The 26,826-nt window shown below is 42.9% G+C and overlaps 2 protein-coding genes across 14 annotated transcripts in view; both read left to right on the top strand.

Annotated features, from left to right (window-relative positions):
* Positions 1 to 11,739, top strand: part of arvcfb (ARVCF delta catenin family member b) — a 132,663-nt gene extending 120,924 nt beyond the window's left edge. For 10 of the 13 annotated variants that reach the window (XM_057032071.1, XM_057032073.1, XM_057032072.1 and 7 more), the window contains 8 exons: positions 3,257 to 3,384; positions 4,204 to 4,354; positions 4,496 to 4,688; positions 5,406 to 5,517; positions 5,612 to 5,699; positions 6,453 to 6,544; positions 7,809 to 7,921; positions 9,238 to 11,739. In XM_057032071.1, the coding sequence (XP_056888051.1) occupies positions 3,257 to 3,384; positions 4,204 to 4,354; positions 4,496 to 4,688; positions 5,406 to 5,517; positions 5,612 to 5,699; positions 6,453 to 6,544; positions 7,809 to 7,910 (866 nt within the window). In that variant the 3' untranslated portion in view covers positions 7,911 to 7,921; positions 9,238 to 11,739. Of the gene's footprint in view, positions 1 to 3,256; positions 3,385 to 4,203; positions 4,355 to 4,495; positions 4,689 to 5,405; positions 5,518 to 5,611; positions 5,710 to 6,452; positions 6,545 to 7,808; positions 7,922 to 9,237 lie in introns of all 13 variants that reach the window. The other 3 variants (XR_008950468.1, XM_057032076.1, XM_057032074.1) reach the window with 3 other exon arrangements.
* Positions 11,740 to 12,195: 456 nt separating this feature from the next.
* On the top strand, positions 12,196 to 26,667 carry txnrd2.2 (thioredoxin reductase 2, tandem duplicate 2). Its single transcript, XM_057032083.1, has 17 exons — positions 12,196 to 12,342; positions 12,720 to 12,785; positions 12,895 to 12,951; positions 13,034 to 13,178; positions 13,518 to 13,592; positions 14,334 to 14,412; positions 14,703 to 14,765; positions 14,847 to 14,917; positions 17,833 to 17,852; positions 18,249 to 18,340; positions 18,414 to 18,588; positions 21,591 to 21,727; positions 22,900 to 22,995; positions 23,279 to 23,371; positions 24,199 to 24,270; positions 24,409 to 24,506; positions 24,694 to 26,667. Exons 1-17 carry the CDS (start codon positions 12,267 to 12,269, stop codon positions 24,815 to 24,817), a joined length of 1,539 nt encoding a protein of 512 aa, XP_056888063.1. The 5' UTR covers positions 12,196 to 12,266; the 3' UTR covers positions 24,818 to 26,667.
* Positions 26,668 to 26,826: the final 159 nt, after the last annotated feature.

Genomic DNA, 26,826 nt, shown 5'->3' with positions numbered 1-26,826 from the left:
CTCAACAATGGGTTTAAAAAATAATGAGTGTTTGTTTAAGTTGTGCTGTCATGCTGTGTGAAAACAGCAGTGAGTTAATGGAGATGGTTCTGAGGAGGACTGAGAAAACCTGTGTGTTACAGCAAGATCGATGTCAGGTAAGTGTGTTTGTCTTTGCAGAGGTCCTGTGTCCGCTTCTCCATGTCCCAGAAGACGGCAGAAGGTATAAATTGAGCCAGAGGTTCTGAGAAGTCTTCATTACACCCACATACATGTTTGACTCCTTAATACTCCGTCCATTGGGTGATCCGTCGTCATTTACCAGCCCGTCACGCCGCCTTGGAGCAGCTTTAATTGCTGCCAATACTGAAGCTGGAGAAAAAGCTCCAGCTCTGTGGTGAACGTCACTCACGCTTATACGCCACCTTTTCTCTAACCCAGTTTTGATGCACTGGAGCGTCACATGGTTACTTGGGTTCACAGGGACTAATTGAGCTTCTCCTTGATTGCAGGAGTTGTCACTGTTGTGTCCTGCTTTGAAAACATAAAACTGCTGCTCCTCCTCTCACCTCATTTAGGGATGAGAGCAGACGAGCTGAGAGCTGCAGACGGTGCCCATTCTTTCTCCCTCCCTTCTCTCAGTGTTGGAGCTAAGAAGCAGAACTGAGCTCAGCAGTAAATTAGTTTGTGATGTTTCTCCCACCAGCACAGGGAACAGAGGAGAAAGTCACACTGGACTCCGCTCAACAAAGCTAGCCACGATCTAATATATTCACTTATACGTTGCCTTTTAACAATATGTTAATAAGCATTGTGTCGTGGGATGTAAGAGGTCATCCTCATTTCTATACATCATGTTTTTTTTAATACCTTTTATGTTGCTTCCATTAAAAGTCTTTACCTGAAGTCCTGAAGAAAGACCTGGATATTTCTGCACAGATGTGAAAACCCATGTGAACCAGCTACCTGCTGCTTTGGTGCCAGGCTGAACATCAATACTATAAACTGCAACAGCTGCAATTTAACTGATATAGAGCGTGAATGGAAACCGCTGAAATGCAAGTAGAAATTGGTTTCAGTCTTCTTCTACTTAGCTGAGAAGTGCTCCGTCCTTTAATTCCAAACCCTTTGCTGCATATACGTGACGCTGCTTACATCCTGGACTGCTGCCCTGCTAACTGAAGAGGAGCTCTTGCATGCAGTCCACACCTCGCATGTGGACACAGACGTATTTACGTAATCCCATCATGTTTGCAGTCCGTCGCAGAGTAGAGGGGGATGCCCCGAGCAAAGCCAAGGTTACCATACGCTGACAGCTCATCTCCCACCCTCAATTGCAATTCTGCCTACCAAACTGACAACTAGCAGGCCACAGGGCGAGCTGGGGATGACTGATGACAACAACAACTGCAGGATTGGGCGGTTGCCAGCCGATCTCCACCTGGCGTGTGCTGTGGGAGGGACCTCAGGCTCCCGGTGACATTACAACCGCTCTAACGGCACCGAGGGAAAGGTCTAGCAGATGTTTTGTTTTGACAGCAGGGAATTCTGCAAAGGATATCAATCATAGCCGCCACGGTGTCAAAAAAGAAAAGTGTAAACCAATGTGGGACGTAAGTTTAATATTATAGTGTAATCGCTGCTTAAAGTTAAATCCAAGTCACTTGTCTGTGGTTACTGGACCCAGTCAAAAGGACGCTCGACAACAACGTGCTAACAGATTTAACCCTGGAGAGAACCTGCCTTGGAGATGAAGGTGTCTGTCCTACATCATGGTCTCTATTTGCTGAGGTTGCACCTAATAGGCTCAGAAGATGCACCTCTCTGCATCAGCCCAGAGAGTCTGTTGATGCGACTCGTGCTTTGACACGTCCTTACAGCCAGGGTCGTGCGCTTCCCAGGCACCGCTTACACGAACATCCCAACCAGACACTCCCTCCCGCGCACATTCTGGAGGTTTGGTGCGAACGCCATAGGGGTCGTGGACCAATGTGTCTTGAATTGTCAATAACCACTTTGTAGCTACATGGGAATCTAGCAATTAGGGAACGCAGCCATGGCTGAGCTCAAATTATGGGTGTGAGAGATGGATTAGGAGGCACATACTGTCTGAGCTTGTTGCTCTCTACTTGTCGTGAATCTGCCACCATTTACTGTTTCCTTATCTACAAATAGTGAGACAAAGATGCCTTCTGAAGTTACTGTTGAATTACAAAAAGCCTTTTTATATGTCGAGAGTCGTGTCATCCCTTGTGCATCAATCAGATCCGGCAAGACTGTATCCCTGCCCACATAATATGAGGGTTTCAAGTCGAACCTTGAAAATACTGGCCTTAGAGAACACGGTTATATGGTTTCTTTCATTTGAGCCAAGATGGATAGAAAGAGCCTGGCTGCTGCTGGCGTCCAGCTGCTCACCAAGTGGTATTTCTCTAGATCTCTGCCAAAGCAGCCGCAGAGTTCTGATTGGGTCTCTTAACATCTCAGTCTTCTCCTGGCTTTGTTTCATAGATCCAAGGTTCCGGAACCTTTTCAGCCCACGTGAACGCTTTCTCCCACCGACTGTAATTACTATTTGCATTAAATCCCTAACAATGCGCACACAGACACGTGCGCATTCATTAGCCAGTCAGCTGTTCCCAGTTTCTCTTTAAGATTCACTCACTCAAGCAAATGTGTGGATGAACAAGTGATTTCAAAACAGCGTCTCTTCAGTAAATGTCATATGAGTGATAACTGTGGAAGAAATGTTTGCTTTGCCATTTTTCATTCCTTGTCTGCACAGATTAGGATGCAGTTCCATTCGATCTCCATCTCTCACTTTGTCTCTGCTCTCTATTACCTGATAATTAAATTAGGTCGGATGTTTTTTGTGTTATGAAGCTGTAAAGATTCGCTGTCGGTGTCGAAATGTGATGTGTAAACGTTCCCCCAGACCTTTTATGATGCTGTTCACAGTACTTTAGACGAGGACAGAGAGCTTGAACACTTTTTGAAAGGTGTTGCATCCTCAGACAGAAGCTAATTTTCTCTCCAATACTGCAAAACAAGCCACTTTCAATTTCTTTGCTTTTGTCAAGGAGCTTTGAGGAGCTATGAGGCATGAGGTTGTTAATCCAAAATTCCTCCCTGTTTCCCTTTGCCAAAGAGCTCTCCCCATGGTCACAGATAAACTTAAGTATTCTGCTGTTTGCTCCAAAGCAGAGCCTAATTGGCTTGTCTGTCTTTTCATTTGAGTCTGACCAGTGTGTGTGTGTCTGTGTCTGTTTCCCTGCAGGATTTGAGCTGTTGTATCAACCGGAAGTAGTGAGGCTCTACCTATCTCTGCTGACGGAGAGCCAGAACTATAACACCCTGGAGGCTGCTGCTGGGGCCTTGCAGAACCTCAGCGCCGGACAGTGGACCGTGAGTTCAGGGCTGTGGGGGGGTCAACACAAAAACACCACGAAGCTCTGTGAATAATCAAGCTGAATTAGATCTGCCAAATAACACAGGAGTCAGTCAATGGGATGAGAAAAGACAGTCATAGCATTTTTATCTCTTATATGTGCTGCAGAAACACCTGAGAAGAGACAGTTGTTCCGACAAGATCCAGTTTTCAGTTTCTTATCAACAGAATTCAGTCATCTAGATTAATTGGATTCTCAGGTGTGACAGACTTTTCTAGTGATTTTCATTTAAGCGGAACATTTCGACAACGAAATCCTTCCTTTGTTGTTTTTTTTTCTCCTTCACAATGTTAAATGCTGGCTGAACAAAGCATCTTCCTGTTTCCTTTTACGACATCCATGCTGCTTTTTTGATTAATCCCCAATCTTATCTGAACTGGCTGCAGGATTGAACCTCGTTTAAGTGGCGCTACTGCCCCCTATCGGCAAAGATGCGCCACTGCATCTCTGAGTAATTGCATCTCCAGGGTACCCGCACTTAGAAGAGAAACTCTTTAATGTCAAACTTAATGTTTCATGCTCCAAAAAATGAGAAGTATAATCTACTGATGTTTAAATTAAGACAATTTATATTGCACATCCACTCAGAGTCCCACTGTGATTTAGTCAAGCTGGATGAGCAGTGCTGAAGTGCCGGTATAGTTTAATGAGGTAATGCGTGTGTGTAACATTTTTATTTTACGCCTCAACTTATGTCATGGAGGCATCCCATCAGTCCAACACCGAGATGTTTTGAGCATCTGCTTCAGAGGTCTCCTTTCTGTGTGCCCTCCAGTGGTCCAACTACATCCGAGCCACCGTGCGTAAGGAGAAGGGTCTTCCCATCCTGGTGGAGCTGCTGCGCTCCGACTCTGACAAGGTGGTCCGAGCTGTGGCCATCGCTCTGCGCAACTTGTCCATTGACCGCAGAAACAAGGACCTGATCGGTACGAGGAACCAGCAGCACAGCACACTGCTGACTTATCCAGACTGGAGAGTTACTGATGCAGATGTCGGAGCGGATGATACCGCCGGTTGTTATTTCAGTTGAAATTAACCACGACGCTGGCTCAAATGTCATCTTACAGGCAGCTACGCCATGCGGGACCTGGTGAGCAATCTGCCCAGTGGTCAGCAGCGGCCAGCCAAAAACCTGGAGGAAGACACTGTGGTCGCCATCCTCAACACCATCCACGAGATCGTCACCGACAGCTCCGAAAATGCCCGCTCGCTCATTCAGGCCCAGGCCATCGAGAAGCTGGTTGCCATTAACCGGACCAGGTGAGGCACGACACCGCTTCCACTCGATAAAGGGAATCTACTTTTTTTACCATTCAAATTAACATGTTGGGAGAGACACACGCCCCCCAGTGGTAGACGGTGGTATAATTCCAATGTCTTTGGATTCACTTATCCACAAGTTAAGTGTTTATCCTCTTTTTCATACTGTAGGTCAGACAGACTTCATATCTTTACATTTATGAAGTGTGTGTATACCCCAGAGAGATAATTAAATAATCACAGCATGACCTTGAATGCATTTCAGACTGTGATCTTTCACATTCGTATTCATGGAGGAGACTGTTCTGAGCCTCTAATGATGCTCGACTGTGCTTTAACAAGTCTGAACTCACGCAGCCTTTAGAGCTCTGGGGGCTTGTTTTTTGGAGGTTAGCTGCTTTTGTGTGAGTAATGAGTGATGATGAAAACAGGCATCAAGCGCTCTAAAGTGGCATCTGTCTGCAGCACGCTTTTATTCCCCACATCAAGATTCGCTTTCCGGTGCCCAACATCAGCTTTGTTTGAAGGGTCCCCCCCCAACTCCACAAGTAATTAATGCTGGTGGCCCTGGAGCAGCTAATGAAAGGAAATGTGCGTTCATCTTACCATGAATTGCAAAGGGGACCCTGGAGCCTCCTGAGGGGCTCTGATATCCACTTCCCAGCAGGTTTTCCGATGTCAATCACACTCAGTGGTTCTTTTCCACCCCCCTCTCAGCCAATCGTCTCGCGAAACAAAGGCGGCGTCACACGTGCTGCAGACGGTTTGGAGTTACAAAGAGCTGAGGAACACTCTGACCAAGGATGGCTGGAACAAGAGCCACTTCCAGGTACGGAATGAAACAGGAATTCAGAACAAAATCCTCTTTTCATCAGCAGTTCAGCTGTTTGCTGTTCCTCTCACCTACTCTGCTCTTCATCCAGCCCACAGTGACAGCGACTCCTAAAACAGCTAAGAACGGCAAGTCCGCCTATGACGACACCACCCTGCCCCTGATGGAGAAGAACCAAGGTCTCTGCTCGTGTGTTTGTATGAATATTCCTGCTCCGATCTCGTTAATGGGCCAAATGGGTTGGATGCGGCGTAGATAATAAAGGGGTTTCCACAAAGCTGTGATTAGATAATCGCCCTGATGGACCATTAGGGTGGAGTGGTGATGACTTTCCAAGTAAGAGGTGGTAAATGCCAGCAACCACGAAACCCCAGATATTCCCCTCAGCCCCCAGCCCTCGGTTTGTTTCTTTCAATATTTTAAAAGAGCAGAGGAACAAAGATAAGGGACATTTAGAGTTGTACAGAGCTGTACAATCTGCTCCTGCATTAGAGAATCTGTGAGGGCGGTTCTCTGCAGGAGTGTGAGGAGCCTGTGGGGCTAAAGAAACATCTGTTCAGAAGAACAGTGAGCAGCAAAGCGTCTGTGCTGTTCTTTGGCTCTCTTTTGCGTCTGTACGGGCACAACTCTCAGCGTAGCAATCAGAATCGTTACTCAGTGCCTGTGTTACTGAGAATAAGAACTCTGGGAATTGGGAGGATGGTGCTATGATGCCTGTGGATGAGCTGAGTTCAGGTAAGAGCCAGACAGCAGCATCACCCCTCCCCAAAAGTCCCTAGTCTACACTCATCGTTTTCTTTTTTTTCTTTATTTACAAATTTCCAAAAATTGTCTGTTTGTTTGGAAATTCAAACCCCCAACTGAAGCAAAACTCCACACAAACGATATTGATGGTGAAATGTAAGACTTGTGCTGTTGTCTTTGCTCGTTAGATGGTTACTCCACCATCGACCAGAGGGAGAAGGACTGCAGATACAAGACGAGTGATGGCTCCGCGGACCTGACAGAGCGGGAGCCATTAAAGGTACAGTTCTCTTAAACCTGAAACCCCGTGGCCTTTCCCTCCCTCCCTCTCTCTCTCTCTCTCTCTCTCTCTCTCTCTCCCTGTCTCTCTTGCTCTTTCTTCTTCTGTGGTCCTTCATAGCAGTGTTTAATCCCATCGATTGGAGCGAGACTAAAGGTTGTCGCTCTCGCTCGGCACCGCGGATGGCCTCAGATCTGCGAAGCCCCAGTTAATTGAGTGTAAGCTTTTTGTGTCTACATAGTAATTAATGTGTGACTGATGAAAAGAGCGTGCCAACAGGCGCTCCTCGTGGACACGACCCTCGCCTTGGCAGCCAACGCTCCGCCGCATTATCAAGCTATCGCCTGCTGATTATACAGCCGTTTCACATGACAGCACAAGTTTGTTTATTGCTTATTAGTGAGTTCAGGTTAAAGCGGAGTCACTCGCTGGAGGATAATGGGGGGTCTGACACGAGTCAGAGGACTCCCGACCGAGTACTCTTTGTAGCGTAGTACTGATCTGCTCTTGTCCCGTGGCCCTTTGAAATTAGTGCAGTCAAGAGTGCATTACAGTCACTCTGGCTGAGTCCTGGAGGGGTTTGCTAATCTCTCTGTCTCTGTCTCTCTCTTTCTGAGGGGGGACTTGAATAATTTACTGATGTTTTTGCACTTCAACCTGGTTTTCTTTGCAAATTAAAAGAAACACTCTCTCCTAAATCCCATTTACACCCAATGCTATCCAGTTATATTTCAAATTTTGGGTCTGAGCTTCAGGAACTTGAAATGTTGTGATACTACTTTGCTGTTTAATTTAACCCCCCCGCCCATCCCAGGTGCTCAGTTTACATGGGTTAGACTGAATCAGTTAATTAACTTGGGGAGTTTCTGGTGCCTAACACAAAATAAACCAATCAATTTGTCATTTGCCCCCTTTAAGAAGCAGGTGCAGAGGGACTGATTGACACCTAATAAGTAGGATCACACTGCTGCCTTTTGAAATGGGGGCTACAACACATTGTTTGTGTTCCGAGCACTCGGGCCTTGCTCCACAGCATCTCCTGCCTCTGCCCTCGGTCCCTCCCAGAGGTGTTCTGTTCACTTGAAACCTTTTCTCCCTCTTTGATTTGCATGGTTTCGGTTTGCTCTTTCGTAATCACTGACTTCTTTCCCGAAGGCAGCAATCTAACAACACTTCTCTGATCTTTGAGTGTATTCGTGAAGTGTATTGACCTCTTTGTTTGTTGTTTTGCTGTTTTTTTTAACCCTTCCTCCTGTGGCCACAGAATGACACAAATAGGAAACACTATATCAGGAGTAACAGGCCTGCGGTCAGTCTGGTGGATGCTTGTGACGTTAAGCCCCAGCCTGTTGACTCCTGGGTCTAAGTGCATGCATGGTAGGTCTGAGGTGAACGCACTGAACAAATTACAATTTCCATTTCTCTTTTCCTTTCCATCCTTTTCCAACCCCGTTTGTTTCCTTCACCCTCACGCTGAGTCACATAGAGCTGCTATCACCCTGCACCCAGACCAGCCCGCTCTGCCTCAAAAACATGTCATATCAAATGCAGTGCTATTTTTACTAAAGCAGGATTTGCATGTTGTACGCTATGAACATGTATTTTTCCAGTGTGGTGAATGCTATGTGTCTTTACCCACTAAACAGCTCTGTTTGGAGCATTCTACTCAAACCAACTTACCTTCGGTATTACCTGAATATCACTTTTATTCTGCAAAACCCTCGTTTTTCCTTTTATTAAAGGGGCTTTATTGAAAGTTTACCTTTGTGGTGACATTAAAGTTCAGCCTGACCCCACTGCTGCACCTGATCCATGGAAATCAGGTTGATTTGCAGGCTTCCTCTAAATTTGCACGTCACCATCTCCTGACGACCTCTCCAGAAATTGCTGGCGTATAATGAATCTTTCCTCTGCTTTTTCCACGGATCCTCCTGGGACTCGTTTTTCCTGCCAGCAGGGTCAAAGGTCTATATAAATAATTCATAAAAGATTAATTGATGATGGATGTAGGATACATAAAATGTCTTCATGTACCAACCGGCTACAGCAGTAAAGTGCAAGTGCTCTATAACTATGTAGTGGCGAGTTATTTGATCCAGACTGTATTGGTCCGAACTAACTCATTTAAAACTGCGAGCTGACCTGGGTGAACCTCATTGTTGTCATATTTCTGTCTGATCCCTCCTCATCCTCACCACCACCGTCTTCTTGTAAGACCTCACCGTTCTCCTCAGCCTCATCTTCCAATCTCAGCCGTCTTTGCCACACTGGCCGTTCATGTAATACTGTCATCTGTCTCCTTCACATGCTGCCTGCATGTGTGGGGGGATTTACTGTATTCATTATATTTGTTAAAATTTAAGTATATATAAATATCACATTAGGATCCAGTAGGTAAGTAGTTTCGTTGGTGTTGCCTAATTTCATCCCACACATTCTGTTGCCGTGTTTGCTGATTCTTGTTTCCATCAGGATAAACATGAAGCACTTTCTGACATAATGGGCTTCATTTTCGAACATTCAAAATGGTCTTGAAAATTGGTCTTTCAGTGGGGGTTTATTCATAATATGTAAAGACATAATTATGAATAAAGCCACCAAACACCACTGTGGTGTTTCACATCTTTTACATGAATTCTGGAGCGCAGCCCCATCCTGGATCTGATCTTTTCCTTTTCTCTGGTTTTCCCCAGGCCTAAAATATCAACGGTGCAACGCCCCAACCAATAAGAGGAACTCATCTCACCACTGCCATTCCCCACCAAGCTCATCGTCAGGGTTGGACTTTGTACAGAAAAGAGGATTTAAAAAAAAAATATTTATCACAACAGCGACTAGGCAGCAGCAGCCAGCATTCTTATCATTTTTCAGAGAAAAAGATTTTAAAAAAAGACCCAGATGACTACTTGTAACATATCCACACTCCCACCGGACATCATGTGAGTTTCACACTGACTCTTGTTGAACAAGAAATTGAAAGAAGGTTTGAAGGTGCGAGAAGAAGGAGCAAAGGACGTGAATGGAAACAGAATGTGAAGTAGAAGGAAAACATCTGGAGAACCGGAGCTGGTGTTTCTACACCTGGAAGAAGCACCGAGAAAGTTCTGCCATCGAGCAGGTTTGAAGGTCAGTGAAGGTTGTTTCAGAGAGGCGGCGCAGGCATGAGAACGGAGGAGAGAAAATGATCCGGAACACAGAAGGGAAACATCAAAGCAGCTCACCCTTAAAGACTTCAAATCCATTTGGTTCACTGTGTTTCCTGTTTTTAAAAAGCGCACTGACATACTTTAAAAGCGGTTAGCTGTTTCTATCCTAGTGAAGTAGTTGTGGTGTAGAGCACGGACGTGAGAGCGTGCACTTCAGAGGTCCACAAACATCGTTGAAATGGAGATGAAACTTTCTGAGCGTCTGGTTGATCCTCAGTGATCCACTTTCTGCTGTCAGTCTGCGGTTCAGTGGCTGGTTGCTTTCTGTCAATGATGTGTATTAAAAGAGGCTATCGTTTATAAAGGATTTGTGTTTTTGAGGGAAAACAGGAGGCTGGAGATGGTTCTCTCGAGATTTTTTTTTAAGTTTTCGCTTGGTTTTATATAAATGTATATTAGGGTCAAGAGGGAAAAAAAACAAAAAACAGAAGAACATTTTAGTTGTATATTAATATCACATTGTTTGGAAGCACATTTCATTTCATAAAGGCTCACCATGTTTGTAAACGTGAAATAACCACGTAACTTAAATGTGTGTCAAATAATGCCCTGTTATATTTGTCAAAGTTGATCTGCAGCATCCTGTCTGAAGGAGAGGGAATGTGCCCTCAGATGGCTTTTTGGCAAAGTCACTCGAGTTCATTTCTCCGGATTTACGGCATCTCTGAACCCTCCTTCACATCCTGAAGTGAAACATTCAGTTCTGAGCATGATGCTGTACAGATGTTTATATTCTATTCTTTCCAAGTGCCAGTTTTTCTGTGGTGTCATTGGGATATTAAGTAATTCATTCACTTGTAGAAATACGGAGACAGATAAGGCAAACTAAAAGAGGAGCATCACACTGTACAAAATGAAACATCGAGTTTGATCTCATGGTATATATTTTTACAGAGTGGCCAGTTGTGATGTAAAATAAGAAAAATTCTATAAAGGCGGAGAGATGCAGGATCACGTTGCCATTATTCTCCAGTGATCCGGCATCTCTGGGACAATGAGAGAATCCAGCCGAGTTGGTGTCAACCATGCGTCATCACGGTGAACGGCATGTGCCTGCATTGAAGTCTAACTTTTCTTTGTATGTGACTTTATAAGCTTGCATATTTTACAGTGTTTACAAAGATGTACGTTGTGGTAAAAATCAATAAACTCCAAAAAGAAAAAAAAATCACACTGTATAAACTTTAATTTCAAAGATTTAAACAAACAAAAAAAAGTTATAATACCCAGCATCCTTTGTGTGTCGTCAGAATTGTGTGCTTTGGTTGGACGATACTGAACCCCTCCAGCGAAGACCCAGCTGATAGTTCCTCCCTGCACGTCGCAGTGCCACAAACAAACGACCTGCAGTTGCAGCTCGTCGAAAAGGAGGGTTTTGGCCTTTGTAGATGTGCACTGAACATTTGCAAAATAAAGAGCCAAATGACTGTGCTGTAAAAAACAAAATAAAATCCACGCAAGGTAGCGGAGAGGTATCGAATCAAATGATCCTACCTGTGTAGATACAAGACTGTCAAAATAAAGTAACTGTAACACTCAGTAGCAGATGTGTTTGTACCTATCATGTGCCTTAACCTTTTCCATGGTAGTTGAAGATAAGTGTGTTTTATATAAATTTATTCCTGCCTCTCAACGCTCCATCCTGTGTCTCCTCCCTCTCCTTCCCCTTTTCACAATCCACTCATTCATCCTGTAGAAACAGCCCAACCCAAGTAGTATTAGACTGTTGGTGGGTTTCCTGCCTTGTATTACGTTGTATTATAAACTTTTGAATCTATAGTCATTCAAAAACATGGTTTTCATTTCCTACAAGAGAAGTAAAGTTATTCATGCTTTGGTAGCGAGCAGCAGATACCACAGTGAGAGAATGTATTATGTTCATTTTACTAATACCCAGAAGCAAATATTAGGCTTGTTAAAATAATTGAAAAATATTGGTTTGTAGAGTATACATTTGGTGTGTTTTCAATAAATCATGCCTGGAAAGAAGGTGATGCTTGGCTTTGTCTCTTATTGTATAGTAACTGTATAGTAATCCATAGGTTTTTAAGTTTATTATCTACACATAAAATACAAGGAAAAGCCTCTGGTGATGTTAAAAATAAAGGCATGCTAAAAAGTTGTGGATTTGAGCATGACCAATAATGTAATTTTACATGAAATAGCTTATTTAGAGAAAAACTGAAGTGAAATTCATTCGAAAGAACTGTGTCCTGAGTTGGCAATAAATTATCACCAGTAGGTGGCAGCAAACACCTAAAGGCTTGTTTGTTATGCCAACATATTTTGAGAAGAATAATATTTAGACATTGATCTACTTCGAATACGATTTTGTTGTAATTTTTTTATCACTGTCATTATCTAGCTCTATTAATATTAGGTTGTTTTTTTGTTGGTTTTTTTTGTAGAAGTTTGTTTTAATACCAAGGAGCTTGTATAATTAGGGAATCATTTTTCTTCAGGGAATACTGTAGCCACCCCAAACTCAACCAGCAGGGTCCTTTTTTGAAAACAACATGGCAGCCTTCTCTAGGGCTAAACACCGGTGGAAAAGGGATAACTTATTTCGTGTTTTGACAAGAAACCTTACAGGTAAAAGCATTTAAAGTGATATTATATATATATGTATATACGGAGGACATAAATAAGACTAATGATGTTATTTTTTTTTACTCGAAAGGAAATATTTGTACAGAACCCACGAGTATCTGTTAATTGAACAATGGAAGCTTTAGTAGTCTTGTGCAATTTGAAACTTGGGGGAAGTTAGTTTTGAAACATCTTTCCCTGCTCATGTATTTCCATGGTCATATTCACATATCAGTCATATCTTTTAACCTTGACAACGTGTGATGTAACAAATGTTCAGAGTTATGATCCAATCTGGTTAGAACAGGCATTCCACTAATTTCTAAATATGTGAATGCCTGTCATTTGTCACTTTTTTTTATTGTAATTTCTTTAAAAAGGGAAATATGACTATGATCTGGTGGTCATTGGTGGTGGTTCGGGAGGACTTGCATGTTCCAAAGAAGGTAAGTTATAAGTTATAAGTTGTGTAAAAACGTGTTTTTTCATGTTTGGTTTTATATAATGTGTGAAACACCTACATCACTATAATCACGCATCCATCTGTTGTTACAGCTGCACTGGTGGGGCAGAAAGTTGCAGTTTTAGATTATGTGGAGCCATCCGTTAAAGGTTAAAAAAAGACTAACCTTGTTTACCTTACAAAATGATGCTGGTTAAGTAAAGTCACTTCTGGAAATGCTTTTCCACGCAGGTACCAAGTGGGGTCTTGGTGGCACCTGTGTTAATGTTGGATGTATTCCTAAAAAGCTTATGCACCAAGCTGCCCTCCTCGGCACTGCAGTCAAAGATGCAAAGAAGTATGGCTGGCAGATTCCAGAACCAATTTTCCATGACTGGTACATCAGTTTTTTTTAATTTGTCCCTCTCCAGAATTCTAGAAAGAGTAGATAGCTGTACTATCTAGCAGGAGCACCACATTACATGAAGAAACATTGATATTGCATTCATTACCTTGCATTTATTACCTTCTAATGAGAGAAAAGAAGAAATGATTGGAAACCTGCACCAAAATCACATTTATTTATGTATTTAGAAGATAAAATGTGATCCTCTCTTGTTAAGGAATCTCCTTTTTAGAAATATTTTCAGAGTATACACAGATTCAAAATGTTCCTTTTCGACCCACTGGATTTGCAGTGTTTATATGTTTCAGTTTGATATTCTGTATGTTCCAGGGCAACTATGGCAGAGGCAGTTCAGAACCACGTCAGGTCTCTGAACTGGGGTCACAGAGTGCAGCTGCAGGACAAGTAAGTGACACCAAATATGAACAGAATATGCATTTTTAGCGTTCTCAGGTAGGTAGGTCTAGTTTTGGTCGTTTAATGTTTTTCCTCCATCGGTTTGTATAAACTGTTAATTTCTTGTAAAGAATAAAATGTAGAAATGTATCTATTTGGGGTTTATCTATGTTTTATATAAAATGTGTGAGCTGTGTGATTGTTATATTATTCAATTTTTACCAGGTTTACTAATATTTCCCATAACTGGTATAATATTCATCAGGTTATATCTCTATTGCTGCTCATTTGTATAAACTCTTGCTGGAGGCTTTATATCCCTGTTTTCACTCAATTGAAGGATTTGGAGAGTTTTTATTTACTGTTTAAAATAACTGTTGGGTCTTTTTTAGAAGTGCTGCAATAAGGGTAATAAAACTTGATTTATTATTCTTAAAGGTAATTGTGCATGGATTTAGTAATCATATATTTGTAAAATTCTCACTGCTTGTGAGAAAGAGGAAAATAATACCTCACAAAATGAATAACAACCGATTCGCAGGTGTGTGTAGAACAGATCAGTCTGTGACTTCAAAAGCTCCAAACTGAACATGATGTCCATTTTCTCATTTTATGGTTGTTATTTGGAGAGTTAAATTAGATTTCAGCAAATAAAAACAATGAAAGAAAAGAGTTTGTATACGCACATTTCTGCAGCAGGTTAAAGCACCACCGAGAGCAAATGGATGTAATTTATCGTATGTCTTGCAGGAAGGTGAAGTATCTGAACATGAGAGGAAGCCTGGTGGATGAACACACAGTTAAAGGAGTAACTAAAGCAGGAAAAGAGGTGTGCTGCCGTCATTCATTAACAGACAATCTGCCACCTTGTAGTCACAGGGTGTCATTTGTTCAAAGCTAAAGATTTATGATTTAGATTTTTTTGGACACATTCTAAAATTTAATCCTGTTAAATGTGGTGTAGTATATAATCTCAATCACATTTAGAGCAGATCACTCGTCTCGTGTATTTTTCATCGCATCAGTGCATAATACTGCAGAGACCACTTGCTTTCATTGGACATTTACTTGTTTTTTATGGGATATGAACAAATGCTATTTCCTTTCCCTCTCAATCAGACAATCCTGACTGCCAAGAACATAGTGATCGCCACAGGTGGGAGGCCCAAGTACCCCACAAACGTGAGTGGCACCGCTCGCATCACCGACGAGAATTTACAAGAATGTAGCTACTTGTGTTCTCACAGTTTTAGTGTCCTGCAGATCCCCGGAGCGATGGAGCACGGCATCACCAGTGATGATATCTTCTGGCTGAGGAAGTCACCGGGGAAAACGTGAGAATGCCTCCTGTGGATTAGGGCTACCTGAAAATGAGTATTCATTTTAAATCTGTAAAATTTGAGGGGTTTTTTTTGTCATGAGTGGCTCAAATTCTCTTTAGTGCTCAAAAGACACACAGACACAGACACACACACACACACACATCAATGCCAGGATAATAACATGCGTTTTGAAATACTTGTAAGATTGGTGGTGCTACAAGGGGCTCGCTACGTGCTCGCTGACATGACTTGTTCCGCTGTCATGAACTGTAATCATTCATCAAGGACGCAACGTTTGTTTTGCTCCCTTCCTGACTGCCTGTCTTCGCCTGGTGATTCAGATCAGCGGCGTGCATCCTGACCTTTGCTGAACAAACCCTTTAATCCAGCCATTTAGCCCCTGTCATCACCTGGTTAATTGGTCTCACCCTCGTGTTTCCTCTTGGCAGAGCGTACAGACGGCGATGGGTGTTTTTGGTGTACCTGTGCTCCGGTTGTGTGTTTCATGGTGACAGATCAGCTAGAATAATGATACAGATATTTAAGCACAAATCTAGACTGTTCACACCTTTTAATCGTTTTGAATAGCTTCTTATTTTTCTGTGTTTGATCTTGTTTATCTTTTTAACTGTTTTATTCCTGTTTTATATTTTATTTATTACAGTGCACACGCATGCATATCACATTTCTTACCACTTGGTGGCAATAGTCATCAGCTACTGCTCACATGAGAGTAATAAAATAAGAAACCTATTGAGGAAAACATATTGATGAAGATGTGTTTACTGAGCAAACCAGTCAAAACACTCTATTAGCAAATGTTGTAATTGTAGCATTTTCTGAAAATAAATATATTTTATAAACACAATTTAAAAAAACAAAAAAAAAAGGTTTCCGTCAATTTAAATGCCAAATGGAATGCACTTTATTATCAAAAGCAGAATTTAATGAAGTTGGAGGCAAACGGAGACCGAAATGTAAATGTTCAAATCCTATCTAAAACTCAAAACTGTACTTAAAATGCTCAAGCATAGGTGAGTTATTTTCATTCCATCTGTGTTGAATGCACATAAATTTACTGTAAACATCTGTAATGAGATACTTGTTTGTATCGATGTAGAATTATCCTCTCAGGCTCAGGAAGTGCTTTGATGTAAGAGCGGTGGAATGCTCTTCCGTGCCGTAGGCTGGAATGGGTTTACACGTGCTATACGTTTCTCTCTAAATGGTTACAAAACCATACGTGCTTGAGTTAGAAATGTTTCTGCAGGTCATCAGCTGTGTGTGTGTGTGGGGAGGGGGGTCTGACCAAGTGACGGGTGTCTAATGGCTCTTGCACCACATACACACCTGATTGACAGACCTGGCCCCAGGGTCTGAAGCCCAGAACTGACTGCCACCTTCATCATTCCATCAGGGGAAAACTGCGCACGTGCCGGCAGGACTGTGATCCTGGTCTATGGATAGGGCAGGACACAAATGAGAGGGGACACTATAAGGGTCTGCTTCATGTTGCCATCTTGTGTTGTGGATGAGGACCACACTTCCTGGATGTGTCTTTCAGCAGTTTAGTTAAAAGCTGAGCAGATGGCCTGAGTTTAACTTCCCGACAGTTGTACGGAAATGAGAGCAATCAGACTTGATTTCAAGGGTTATTTAGACAAGTGAAATGTCAGTTGCCTCTCAGAATTGAATTTTTCTATGCTGTAGATATTTGGACAGTTTATTTGGCTGAGATTTCCTTTGCCCTCTCTTTGTCTGATACACTTTTCAGACTGTGACATGCCGTAAAATGTGTTTGAGCTCTACAGTTGGTGTTTCTTTACAGTTGCTCACAGGAACACCCATCCTGCCTTCATTACCAGTAGATTTTTAAACAAAGTAAAGTAGATTTCCCTCTGAGGCCTTTAGATAGTGTCAGTTTTAATCGCTTCAAGAGAATAATGCCACGGGTACATCCAAAAATAAAATGGAAAATAAATAATAATGAAATAGTTGCTCTGTCATCACCATATTTGAAATTAAATATAGAACTTCAAACCTGACCAGTAATTCATAAATATTTGACTGTCAGTTTCCTACCACAGGATCAGTATAAGAAACTGAGCAATTCATTAAAATATATGAGACTGGACAAAACTGATCCATGACTGAGGGATGAACTTTGAACTTGTGTGTGCTCTTTACAAGCCACGGTTGTTGACGGAGGACAGATGGGCGTGAGTTGTGCCATACCAAAAAATGTAGCAGCTGTACAGACACCACAGCGTTCTGAGAGGGAAAGAAGGCGAAAGCCGGCAGTTTCTTGGTGATGAAAGTGAAGAATCAAGCTAAAGCTCTTTGACTAATCTCCGCTAAGCTGCTCCACAATATGTGCTAAGAGCAGCTGTGCATTACACTGAAGTAGAGGAGATGGGCACTGGGGCTTTGAGAGCTTTTTGTCAGCATGGACAACGGCAGGATGTGCTGCAGACAGCCAGAGCTGTCAGGTGGAGGAGGCCTGAAGCAAAAAGGTCTGGACTCAAGAGGTAAAAACAAGGGAGAGAAGGGCCTCATCCATGCGGTTGACGGGCATCAATCAGCTTCCTGATGTCTGGATTTGAGCCTCGAACATGGCACAACCCATCTGCAGGGATTAGTCTAAATACTGGCAATTAGCTCCCCTCAACGCCACAGATCTCAGAGCTGGGATTACAGACGCTTCACCTAGACCACACACCTTTAAATATTCTCATCTCTGTTTCCCACATGTTCTTCACACCCCTTCACCCCTCTGTTTATGAATTTTTGCAGTTCATCACCTCTCTAATTTGAGGATATAAGCTTAACCTTTTGGACTTGCTTTATTTTCTTTGGCCAAAGTATGCTGCAGTTTCTTAAATTATCATTAGTTTGTCTAACCTTGACTCTTTTTTTGTGTTTCACAGCCTTGTGGTTGGAGCCAGCTGTATCCTTGACCTGCCAGAAAATAAAGAAATAAGTAATTGAAGAGATAGTAACACATGTTACCAGATTCAGAAAGTATTTTCCAGTCAATCCAGCCATATCTGCAAGGATTATTTTGAGATTCTTAGAACCCATTCATGAGATGTGCATATACACATATCTTCTTACTTTAAATTTGGATATCTAGACACCTGAAATATATATTTTTTTAATGTAGCATAAGGTTTTTGTTAAAAATGTAATGTAAAATCTTTGGTTGGTGTTTTCTAGTTATTTGGCTTCAGTACCAAAAGTAAGAAATTTCTGCTGAGCATAGCACTGGCTGCCTCATGCATGAATGGTATTGGTATGTGTTTTGGGTCCTCTCCATGTAGAATTATTGTCCTAAACAGCTCAGATGTGGCTCTGGAATGTGCAGGCTTCCTCACCGGCATTGGCTTAGACACCACCGTGATGGTTCGCAGCATCGCCCTCCGGGGCTTTGATCAGGTACTACTGCTCAACCCTCGGCTAACTTTTGGTCCGGAATCTTTTCCTGAATGCACCCTATTTGTTTTTGAAGCAAATGGCAGTTCTAGTGACAGACTACATGGAGGCATATGGGACCAAGTTTGCATGGAAGTGCATCCCAAAGAAAGTGGAGAAACTGACTTCAGGAGCACTGCAGGTGACCTGGATGGAAATAAACACAAGCAAAGAATACCAGGACACATACGACTGCATTCTGTGGGCAGTGGGTGAGTTGTGACATTCAATTCAATTTAGCTTTTATTCATGATTTAAATGTCCTAAAACAAATTTGGGACTCGAAAATACAGTCAGAAAAATGCAGGATTTAAATTGAGCACTGAAGTTGTAACTGCTTTGTCAATAGAGTGCTGCGTCAGCAGATCAGGGGAATCAGGGCTGAAAACAAAGTAATAAAGTCTGAGTGATGCGACTGGGCAAAGGGAAATGTTAATCACCCCCAGCAGATCCGCTGTGTCTCTGGATGGGGGGGGTAGGGACCGGGACAGGATGCACCCAGTAACAGGGTCGCCTCATTTCTTTTTGTTGTGTCGCACTTTGAGCTTTCCTGCCCCTGCCAGCCACTGTGGAAAGTTACCAGCCATCAGTCACTGCTATCACCCACGGGTACCTCTCATCCCATCTTGTCCATGTTGTGATCTTCGGTGTTTAAGGCTCAATGTAGTTAAACCAACGCTGATGCGGGCCTTGGTGAAGCACCATCCTTTCATTTTCTTGAGAGGTTCCATTGTCAAGGACTGCTTCTAAACATCTGCCAATCAGGCTTCTTCAGCGTCCACGTGCTCGGGTGTAAGGGTCTGTTCTTGCTCCATGCGTGTGACAACGACAAGGATGTGCGTGACCCTGCAGCTGAGATGACGTCCATTCTTTCATCCTGCCATTCAGTTCCCACAGTGTCTGCACGTAAACCTGCCAGTGACATTGACATTTACATTCAGCACGTGTGTCAGTGGGGGTTCAGAGTGAGATGCTGCTTCCTTTATTTAGCAGGAATTCCCACCAAACCCCACTAAAGCTTCTGGCAGCGAACAAGGTTGATTAGAAAATAGCTCAAACTCACACTTGGTTGCTTTAAATCCAAATGTATTTTTTAATTTTTCTTGTAAAAGTACATTTTTATATAAAAGCAGTAAAAGTACATTAGGTTTGTTGAGTTTTTCTGCAACTCTGACCTCATTCAGAAGATCTTTCCGATATCCGGCTTCATTCGCTCCGTCAGGTCCCTCAAAGACGGGATCGACTCCACAATTTGACCCACCTGGCATGAAAAAGGTTTTTTTTTTCTGGAAAGAGAGGATAGGTAGAGCAAAATAGACAAACACAGACATAAATAATACTTACAAGAATAATGATGCTAGTGCAGACAGGAAGTACAGTAAAAAAAAAGAACGTCACTGGACTTTTATTAAAATGGTTTACAGAAATAGTCGTAATACCAGCAGCAAAGGAGCTTTTGTTCACCTCCAGTTTAGTGAGAACCAGTAAAGTACACAGCCTCTACTCTTTGATGATAGCACGCGGGAGTTACGAGTACAAGGCCACTTCCTCTCACTATGACCTTACACCGGGGGGGGGCGGGGGGCAGGCGGGGTTCTGGGTCTCTGTGGAGTTATTAAAGGCCAGAGGACACTTCGGGGAGGGCACCAGTGTCTGCTACATCCTTCTGTACAGCCCTGCATCCCTGCATCCCTCCACCTTTCCACAGCTTCTTCCTGGCCTCACAGCCTCTCTCTTCGCCAGGTGTGCCTGCAGATATGTCAGGAAACAGAACAGTACCACACTTCCTGTCTGCATGAGGACAGGGGGCAGGTTTTTTTTTTCCCCGCTACAGTTTTCATTTCAAAACATTTCCGAATCTTTTTTAAGTCACCGATGACGTCCCTGGTGGGTCTTTGGGTTTGAGCTCCTGCAGCTCCTGAAGCCCAGAAAAAAAGGATTAGTCAGACATTTAACGAAACATTTCTTTGTCAATTTCTATCTTAAAACCAGTTTGTCCATAAAGAGAACATAATCAATGTTTGCTAATGAAAACAGCCCTTTTGTCTTTGTTCATTGGATTGATCAGATAAGTCGGCAGCTCTTTTTTTAACTGGCTAGACTGTTACTGTAGCTAATAAGTCTGGCTGTCCAGAGGCTTCCTCTCAATGTCACACAGGCTTTGTTTGGTCTCGAGTGTGTCCATGTCTTATCAGTCAGCTCGCCGTTGTTGTGTCTTCACCGTACAATGGGGCTTGGCTCACTGCTACGCTGCAGCAGTGCTACCATATAGACTAAAAGGCCAGAGGCCTACAGACATTATCAGATCTTGCTGATATGACTTTGTGGTAAACAATTGTACACACTGCTCTGTAAAATCAGATCTCCTCCCCTATTTTACACTATTATGGAGGAATTACCATAATACTATGTCAATATAAGCAAGTGTAATAACAAATGTATAAAGGTATGTGAAGCTACTTACAAAAAACTTCCAGGGTTCAAGGCAAAATCACATTATTGTATGTTTGTGTTTGAAATAACGTCTTAAGTTTGTGCCCTGAAAAATTATAGAAGGAGGTGCTTAATTATTTTTCTGGAATCAGCCACTAGAGGGCAATCAACATCATTTTTTAGAAACATCCCATTGCCAGAGTTTTGATTTTCCCTTTCATCCTTCACCTTCAGCCACCCATGCTGTAGAGGGTCTGACAGGTCTCTCCACCCCCCAGCTGTTCTTTGGCTCCAGCCAGGGAAAAAAAGTCTCTGGGGTTTGTTATTTTTGCTGTTTGATAGCATCTACATGGGTAGCTCAGGGCTGGGTGTTTATTATGTTACCCTGGCAGGTTGTGAGGAGCAGTGAGGAGGAGGTGTGGGGCAGACTGGTCCACGCACCATCACTATAGAGACTCGGTGTCGACAGCATCATTCAGTTGTCCCCCAGGAAGTGTCAAAAAGGACACCTTGGGAGGTCTAGGGTGCAGAAACTCCAGACTGATACTGATTCTCTGACATATCGGTCCCTCCTCACAGCTCTGTACTGGGAGGTTGGAGCCAAGTGTAGGCCAAATCAAATATTGGTCCAAAAGGTCATAGGTTGCTTGATGTATTCTTCAATGATTCAGGCCAGAATCTCATTCTCTGGGTGGCTTGTAGAGGGGGTCATTCGCCTCATTTCCATTGAGCTGTTTATGCAATATTCATCCCTGTGTTGCCTCCTTTTACTGATTTTTAGGCCGAGCCCCTGAAACCAAACTTCTGGGCCTTGACAAGCTCGGTGTGCAAATCAACAAGGAGACAGGGAAAATCATTGTGCGTCCTGATGAATCCACCTCAGTGCCAAACATTTATGCTTTTGGGGACATCGCTGAGGTAAGTGTCATTAGCAGGACAGAGACTATGGAATTACTTGACTCTTTCTGACTTAAGGTCATGAAATTTGACCTTAAATATTTGTGAATCGTTGATGCTGGCATTGCCTTCTCATCAAAGTGCTTCCAATTTTATCCTCAAATACAACAAAGCACATCAAAAGGTGGCCATGCCCTTTCTATATTTGCTGAAAAGGGTAGAGAATTCTTTTATTTTCCACCAACAACCACATAGCAGCACATAATCATCAGCTTTCTGATTATGTTCAATCCATGTCAATACTAGTTCTACCTGCTGCTGGTAATGTGTTGTTTTTCCACCACACACCAGCTGTGTGTTTCCTTCCTGCCTGCCAGGCCTCATGACACACACTCTCTTTTTGATTGACAGCTCACTTTGATGGTTCATACTTCACCCCCAATCTGTCTGTCAACTTTTCACAGCAGCGAGGAAGCGTTTAGATTCTTTGTTTTCTCTCAGCAGGAAAGGTTGATATCTCAATTTGTCCCGACTTTTTCTTTTTGGCATTCGGAATGTTTTCCAACAAATGCATTTCAATCTCGGTTACTTGGATACCGCACATGCAGTACATGCAGAGCTGCAGTTCAGGACAGCAGGATGTGTGGTGGTAATTTTACAGGTTTTAGTCATGCCTGGAGAATTGCCCTGCAGCCCTTCTGTTTCCTGTGCCGCTCAGTTGTTCATGTGTGTTTGTGCATGTATCCAAGACTGTGTTTGTCTGCTCTGGCACATATCCAAAATGGTAACGGCAAAAACAACCAAATGTCAGATAATATAACTGAAAAAGTAAAACTCCAATTAATTGAGTAAAATTTAACTAATAACTAATTAAGTAACTAATATAACTGTTCTAGTCTGGCCATAAATACATTTTTCAAGTCTAAATTCTGAGATATCATTAATGTTAACAATCTAGAGGGTTTATTCAAAAAAATAGATTCCTTTTATTAGTAAAGGTCCTTAAACTCTCAATAAAATCCAGTAATTAAATGTATTTACAATCCATAGTTTGGTTCATATTGTTTGTTATCAGTTAACATGTGACTAAAGTTGTTACTGCCAGACTGAAGCTTAAAGGGGCAGATCATAAAAACACTTGAACCGATAGCTGATCTAAATTTCACAGAAAGAATCCTTTTCTTTTGTTTCAGGGCCGTCCTGAGTTGACTCCAACAGCCATTAAAGCAGGAAAGCTTCTCGCCCACAGACTGGCTGGTCGAAGCAGCGAGCTCATGAACTACCACAGTGTAAGACGCACGCGCTGAACCTGCTGAACCTTTTTCTAGCTGCAGAACAGCGCCGCATATTAATCTTGTGTGCAACAGGATGGTTTTAACCAGGCTAATATTGGAAGCTAATTTCCTGGTTTGTGGAATGCAAAAACAACCTCTATTAAATCAGATTAATACTGCGTTCCAGTGGGTGAACAGGTTTCTCAGTAACTAACAGCCACAGGAGGCCTTTGTTTTTGTGAGTTGTTTGTAGTCACATTGGTGAAATGTTACTGAAGTTCTTTAACATGTTTTTAAGGTCGCCACCACAGTGTTCACCCCACTGGAGTATGGCTGCGTGGGTTTATCTGAGGAGGAGGCGGAGAAGAGACATGGAAAAGACGGGATAGAGGTAAGAGGCTATTTCGTCCACTGTATGTGTGTTTGTAGAAGTTTGCATTAATGTTTAAATTAATGCCAAAAGATTTTGACTAAAACCTTTTATTTTTCCCTACAAAAAAATCACGTTTCAAATCTAAAATTGATTCTTTTAACGCAGCTGTTATATAATTAGCTTATAACTATTGCAGCTATGTGCTATAATGAAGCTGCTCCATCAGCAAAAAGAAAACACACACTCAAAGTCAGAGCTAATTCCAGCGTTAGCTTTGTGTCGCTGCTATCAGCCCACATAAAAGAAGTGACGTATGCTACCTATAAACAAACACTGACACACCTACACCACAAAACAGATTTTACAGGTCTGTATTTACATGCTTGTGTACTTGAGCGTCGACAACACCTGCGCAAAGCCGCTGATAAACAGTTTAGCCGATCAGGTGAGGTTCTCTCGCCATGACTGACATGCGAGCAGGACGCCTGATTGAGGTGTGTATGGGGTGATGACAAGCGCTCGGAGATCTGAGGGGAGAGCTGGCGCTCCGACCCGGCAGCTGCGCGGCCCTCACAACTTGTGTTGGCACGTTTCTGGATAAAAGCACATTTGTTCTCAATGAGGAGTTTAACATCAATCACTATTCCGAACATACATCAATATTTTTTTTCCAAAGTGCCCATTAGTTAATTTGTAAAACAAATTCTCACATCAGACATGTACGCCGTCTTGCCCCAGTGTTCCTTTGTGTGTCTTTGCCCTTTGATCTGTAGATTTGATGATTGCAAGAATACTTTGTCTTAAAATGAATTGACATGGCCACTTTTGTGTTTATGTCTCTGCAGGTTTATCACGCGTTCTACAAACCTCTGGAATTCACCGTGGCAGAGCGTGATGCTGGCCAGTGTTATTTGAAGGTAGGATCATCCTGCTGCCTGAGAAGAGATCCTTTAAAATATATTAAAAAACCACCCACTCATTTATTTTTGTAGTTTGATTAGACACAAGATTCTTGTAGACGTGCACGGGCATCATTGTTACTACTGCTCCCGCAGGTGGTGTGTGAGCGAGAGGGAGACCAGAAAATTCTGGGTCTGCACTTCACTGGTCCAAATGCTGGTGAAGTAATGCAGGGTTTCGCTTTAAGCTTAAAGTAAGTTTGATCAATTCTAATAATGTAGCTGTTCTGTAAAATTTCATGTTTTTTATGTCCACCTTTACTGGTGTTTTCAGTTGGGGTTTTTTTCTAAATTTTTATCACCTGATATTTTATTAGATAGAATAATTTGGTCACAGACCTCCGACGCTGGCTTGACATCAGCCTCCGTGTGTCTCTGTAGGTGTGGAGCAACATATTCCCACCTGCTGCAGACGGTCGGCATCCACCCGACCTGCGCCGAGGAAGTGATCAAGGTCAACATCACGAAGCGCTCTGGCCTGGATGCCACAGTCACCGGCTGCTGAGGTTAAGCACCTCTGCCTCTGAACATAAGTGAGCACACAGGCGAGAAGTTATCCTCATCTCAATCCTCCACTGTGGCCTCCAGATTTCTATCACTTTTACAAATGTCTCTGCACCTCTTCTGATGGTGTCAGTTGTGCCCTGCAGGCCATGACCGCCTCCTCCCGCACTAGTTATTGTCGACACTTCGTACCGAGTGCACTGTTCAAACAGACTTGCGTGAGCTCCTTTAAAAGAAACACAATCACCAATTAGGAATTAGATCTTTGCTCAAGGATTTGTTGAATCTGAAAAGAGCTCTAACGTTTTTCTGAATATAAATTCTGCAAACATTGTTGTTTCTCCGGCTGTACTTCCTGTCCATTAGTCTTGGAGGTGACACATACCATACACCCCCACAAAACCCTCCCCGTGACACTGATGGATAGCCTCAGGGCCGACGCTGCAGCGACACCGCCCCATTTCCCATGGACGCACACAAACAGTCGGTGAGCAGCCTGTCAGTCAGCCAAACTGAGACCTGGCCAGGGGGCGCCGGATCACTTAAGGCCTAGTAGAACTCCATTTTCATTCAGTGCACAGAGACCAGTGAGGTCCTCCAGATACAACTGACCAGTTTTGAATTTACTACTTAACTTAACCAAAAGGTGGCACTGTTGTCCTCCATTTTTCTGTGAAGAACTGTAAATCAATTGGAAGACAAAATAATGGGGGAAAAATGATCTTAAACCTTTTCAGATTGCACAGTTAACCCTATAAAAGATATGTGCTTTGGAAAGTAGATGGGTTTTAGTGGTGCCAATCTGATAAGGGTTATCTTTTGTATATTTACATGGATGGCAGGTTAGGGCTCAAGAGTCATCACCCGCAAAGATAAGGCTACACGCTTGCATCAATAAAGGCCTTAATAGACCCCCAGCATTCTGTTCCCTGGCTGTAATGGTCTTCTTGTCTTTTTTTAAGTAAAAGTAGAAAGAGGAGGAGGCGAAGGCTGTTGGGCACAGTTTTTAGTGAAATCTGTTTCACTCAGGCTGATTAATGATTGTGATGAGGGTACTGACAGTGTGCCAGGAGATGGAGAAAGAAAAAAAACGGGGTTTATTTGGAGCTGGGCCAGAGTGGAGAGAGCGAGAGAGAGCAGAGTTTCATGTTGAGGAGTGAGGTGGGGTAGGGGGATTCCTGTGTGCTCTGTCTGAGGCCGAGGTGCTGACTGAAGGACCCTGACCTCCGCTCAGCAGGAACAGCTTGACTCTATCACTCAGAGCATGGAGGGCTCACATGCTGCACAGCAGGGGCCGGACAGGAGCACAAGGTGGAGCGGTGCGATGGGGATCGACCGGCTCAGCCGACCAACCATCTAACACAATACTGAGCAGCGGCGGCGTGTTTGCTTGGGGGCGATCTAGTCAATGTCCCTGCGCTTAACGAGTCATTTCAGAGACGTCACTGAGGCTAGTGCTGTTACAGTAATCCATCCACTGCTGCCTGTCTGCTTCAAGTCAGCGGCTTTTTATTGGGCCCTCTGAACGGCATACGCACAAGATCCAAAAGGCCAGTTTTTGATATTTTTATGACCTCTGATGTGGATGGTATTTGTTCATTGTTCTTGACCTTTTAGCCTCAGCTGCGCCCCACCGGGGGTCAGGGTTCACCTTTCAGGTCAGCCAGCTAATGATGGCCTGCACTAAAACCCAATGCTGGGGAGTGCAGGTCTGATGTCGCCTGGCTGGCAATTTTTAGAGCTTGTAAATAGAGAAGTGTAATTTCCCATTAAAGCTTGTTATGCATAATTTATATGTAAAGTAATAACACATTGAAATGCACCATTAAAGTAATGATGGCCAGACATCAACTCACCTGTGCTGCTCATAAATAACGTGCTACATGTGGATTTGTGTGTTTATGTGTATTAATGTGTGCAGGAAAAGCTGGTTTCACTGGGCTTTCATCCATTATGTAAAAAATACTTAGACAATATTATAACTGTCTGTTTGGAGTACAGAAAAATAAA

Source organism: Takifugu flavidus, chromosome 5, assembly GCF_003711565.1.
Source record: "Takifugu flavidus isolate HTHZ2018 chromosome 5, ASM371156v2, whole genome shotgun sequence".
In the NCBI taxonomy this organism is placed as follows: domain Eukaryota; kingdom Metazoa; phylum Chordata; class Actinopteri; order Tetraodontiformes; family Tetraodontidae; genus Takifugu; species Takifugu flavidus.
This window is presented reverse-complemented; position numbering and strand designations above follow the sequence as displayed.

What these genes read in the sequence shown, in the direction of transcription:
- txnrd2.2 (XM_057032083.1), top strand. Translation starts at nt 12,267, where the DNA reads ATGGCAGCCTTCTCTAGGGCTAAACACCGGTGGAAAAGGGATAACTTA. An exon ending in TGTGGAGCCATCCGTTAAAG is followed by an intron (nt 12,952 to 13,033) that starts GTTAAAAAAAGA and finishes TTTTCCACGCAG; the next exon opens with GTACCAAGTGGGGTCTTGGT. An exon ending in CTGCATTCTGTGGGCAGTGG is followed by an intron (nt 18,589 to 21,590) that starts GTGAGTTGTGAC and finishes ACTGATTTTTAG; the next exon opens with GCCGAGCCCCTGAAACCAAA.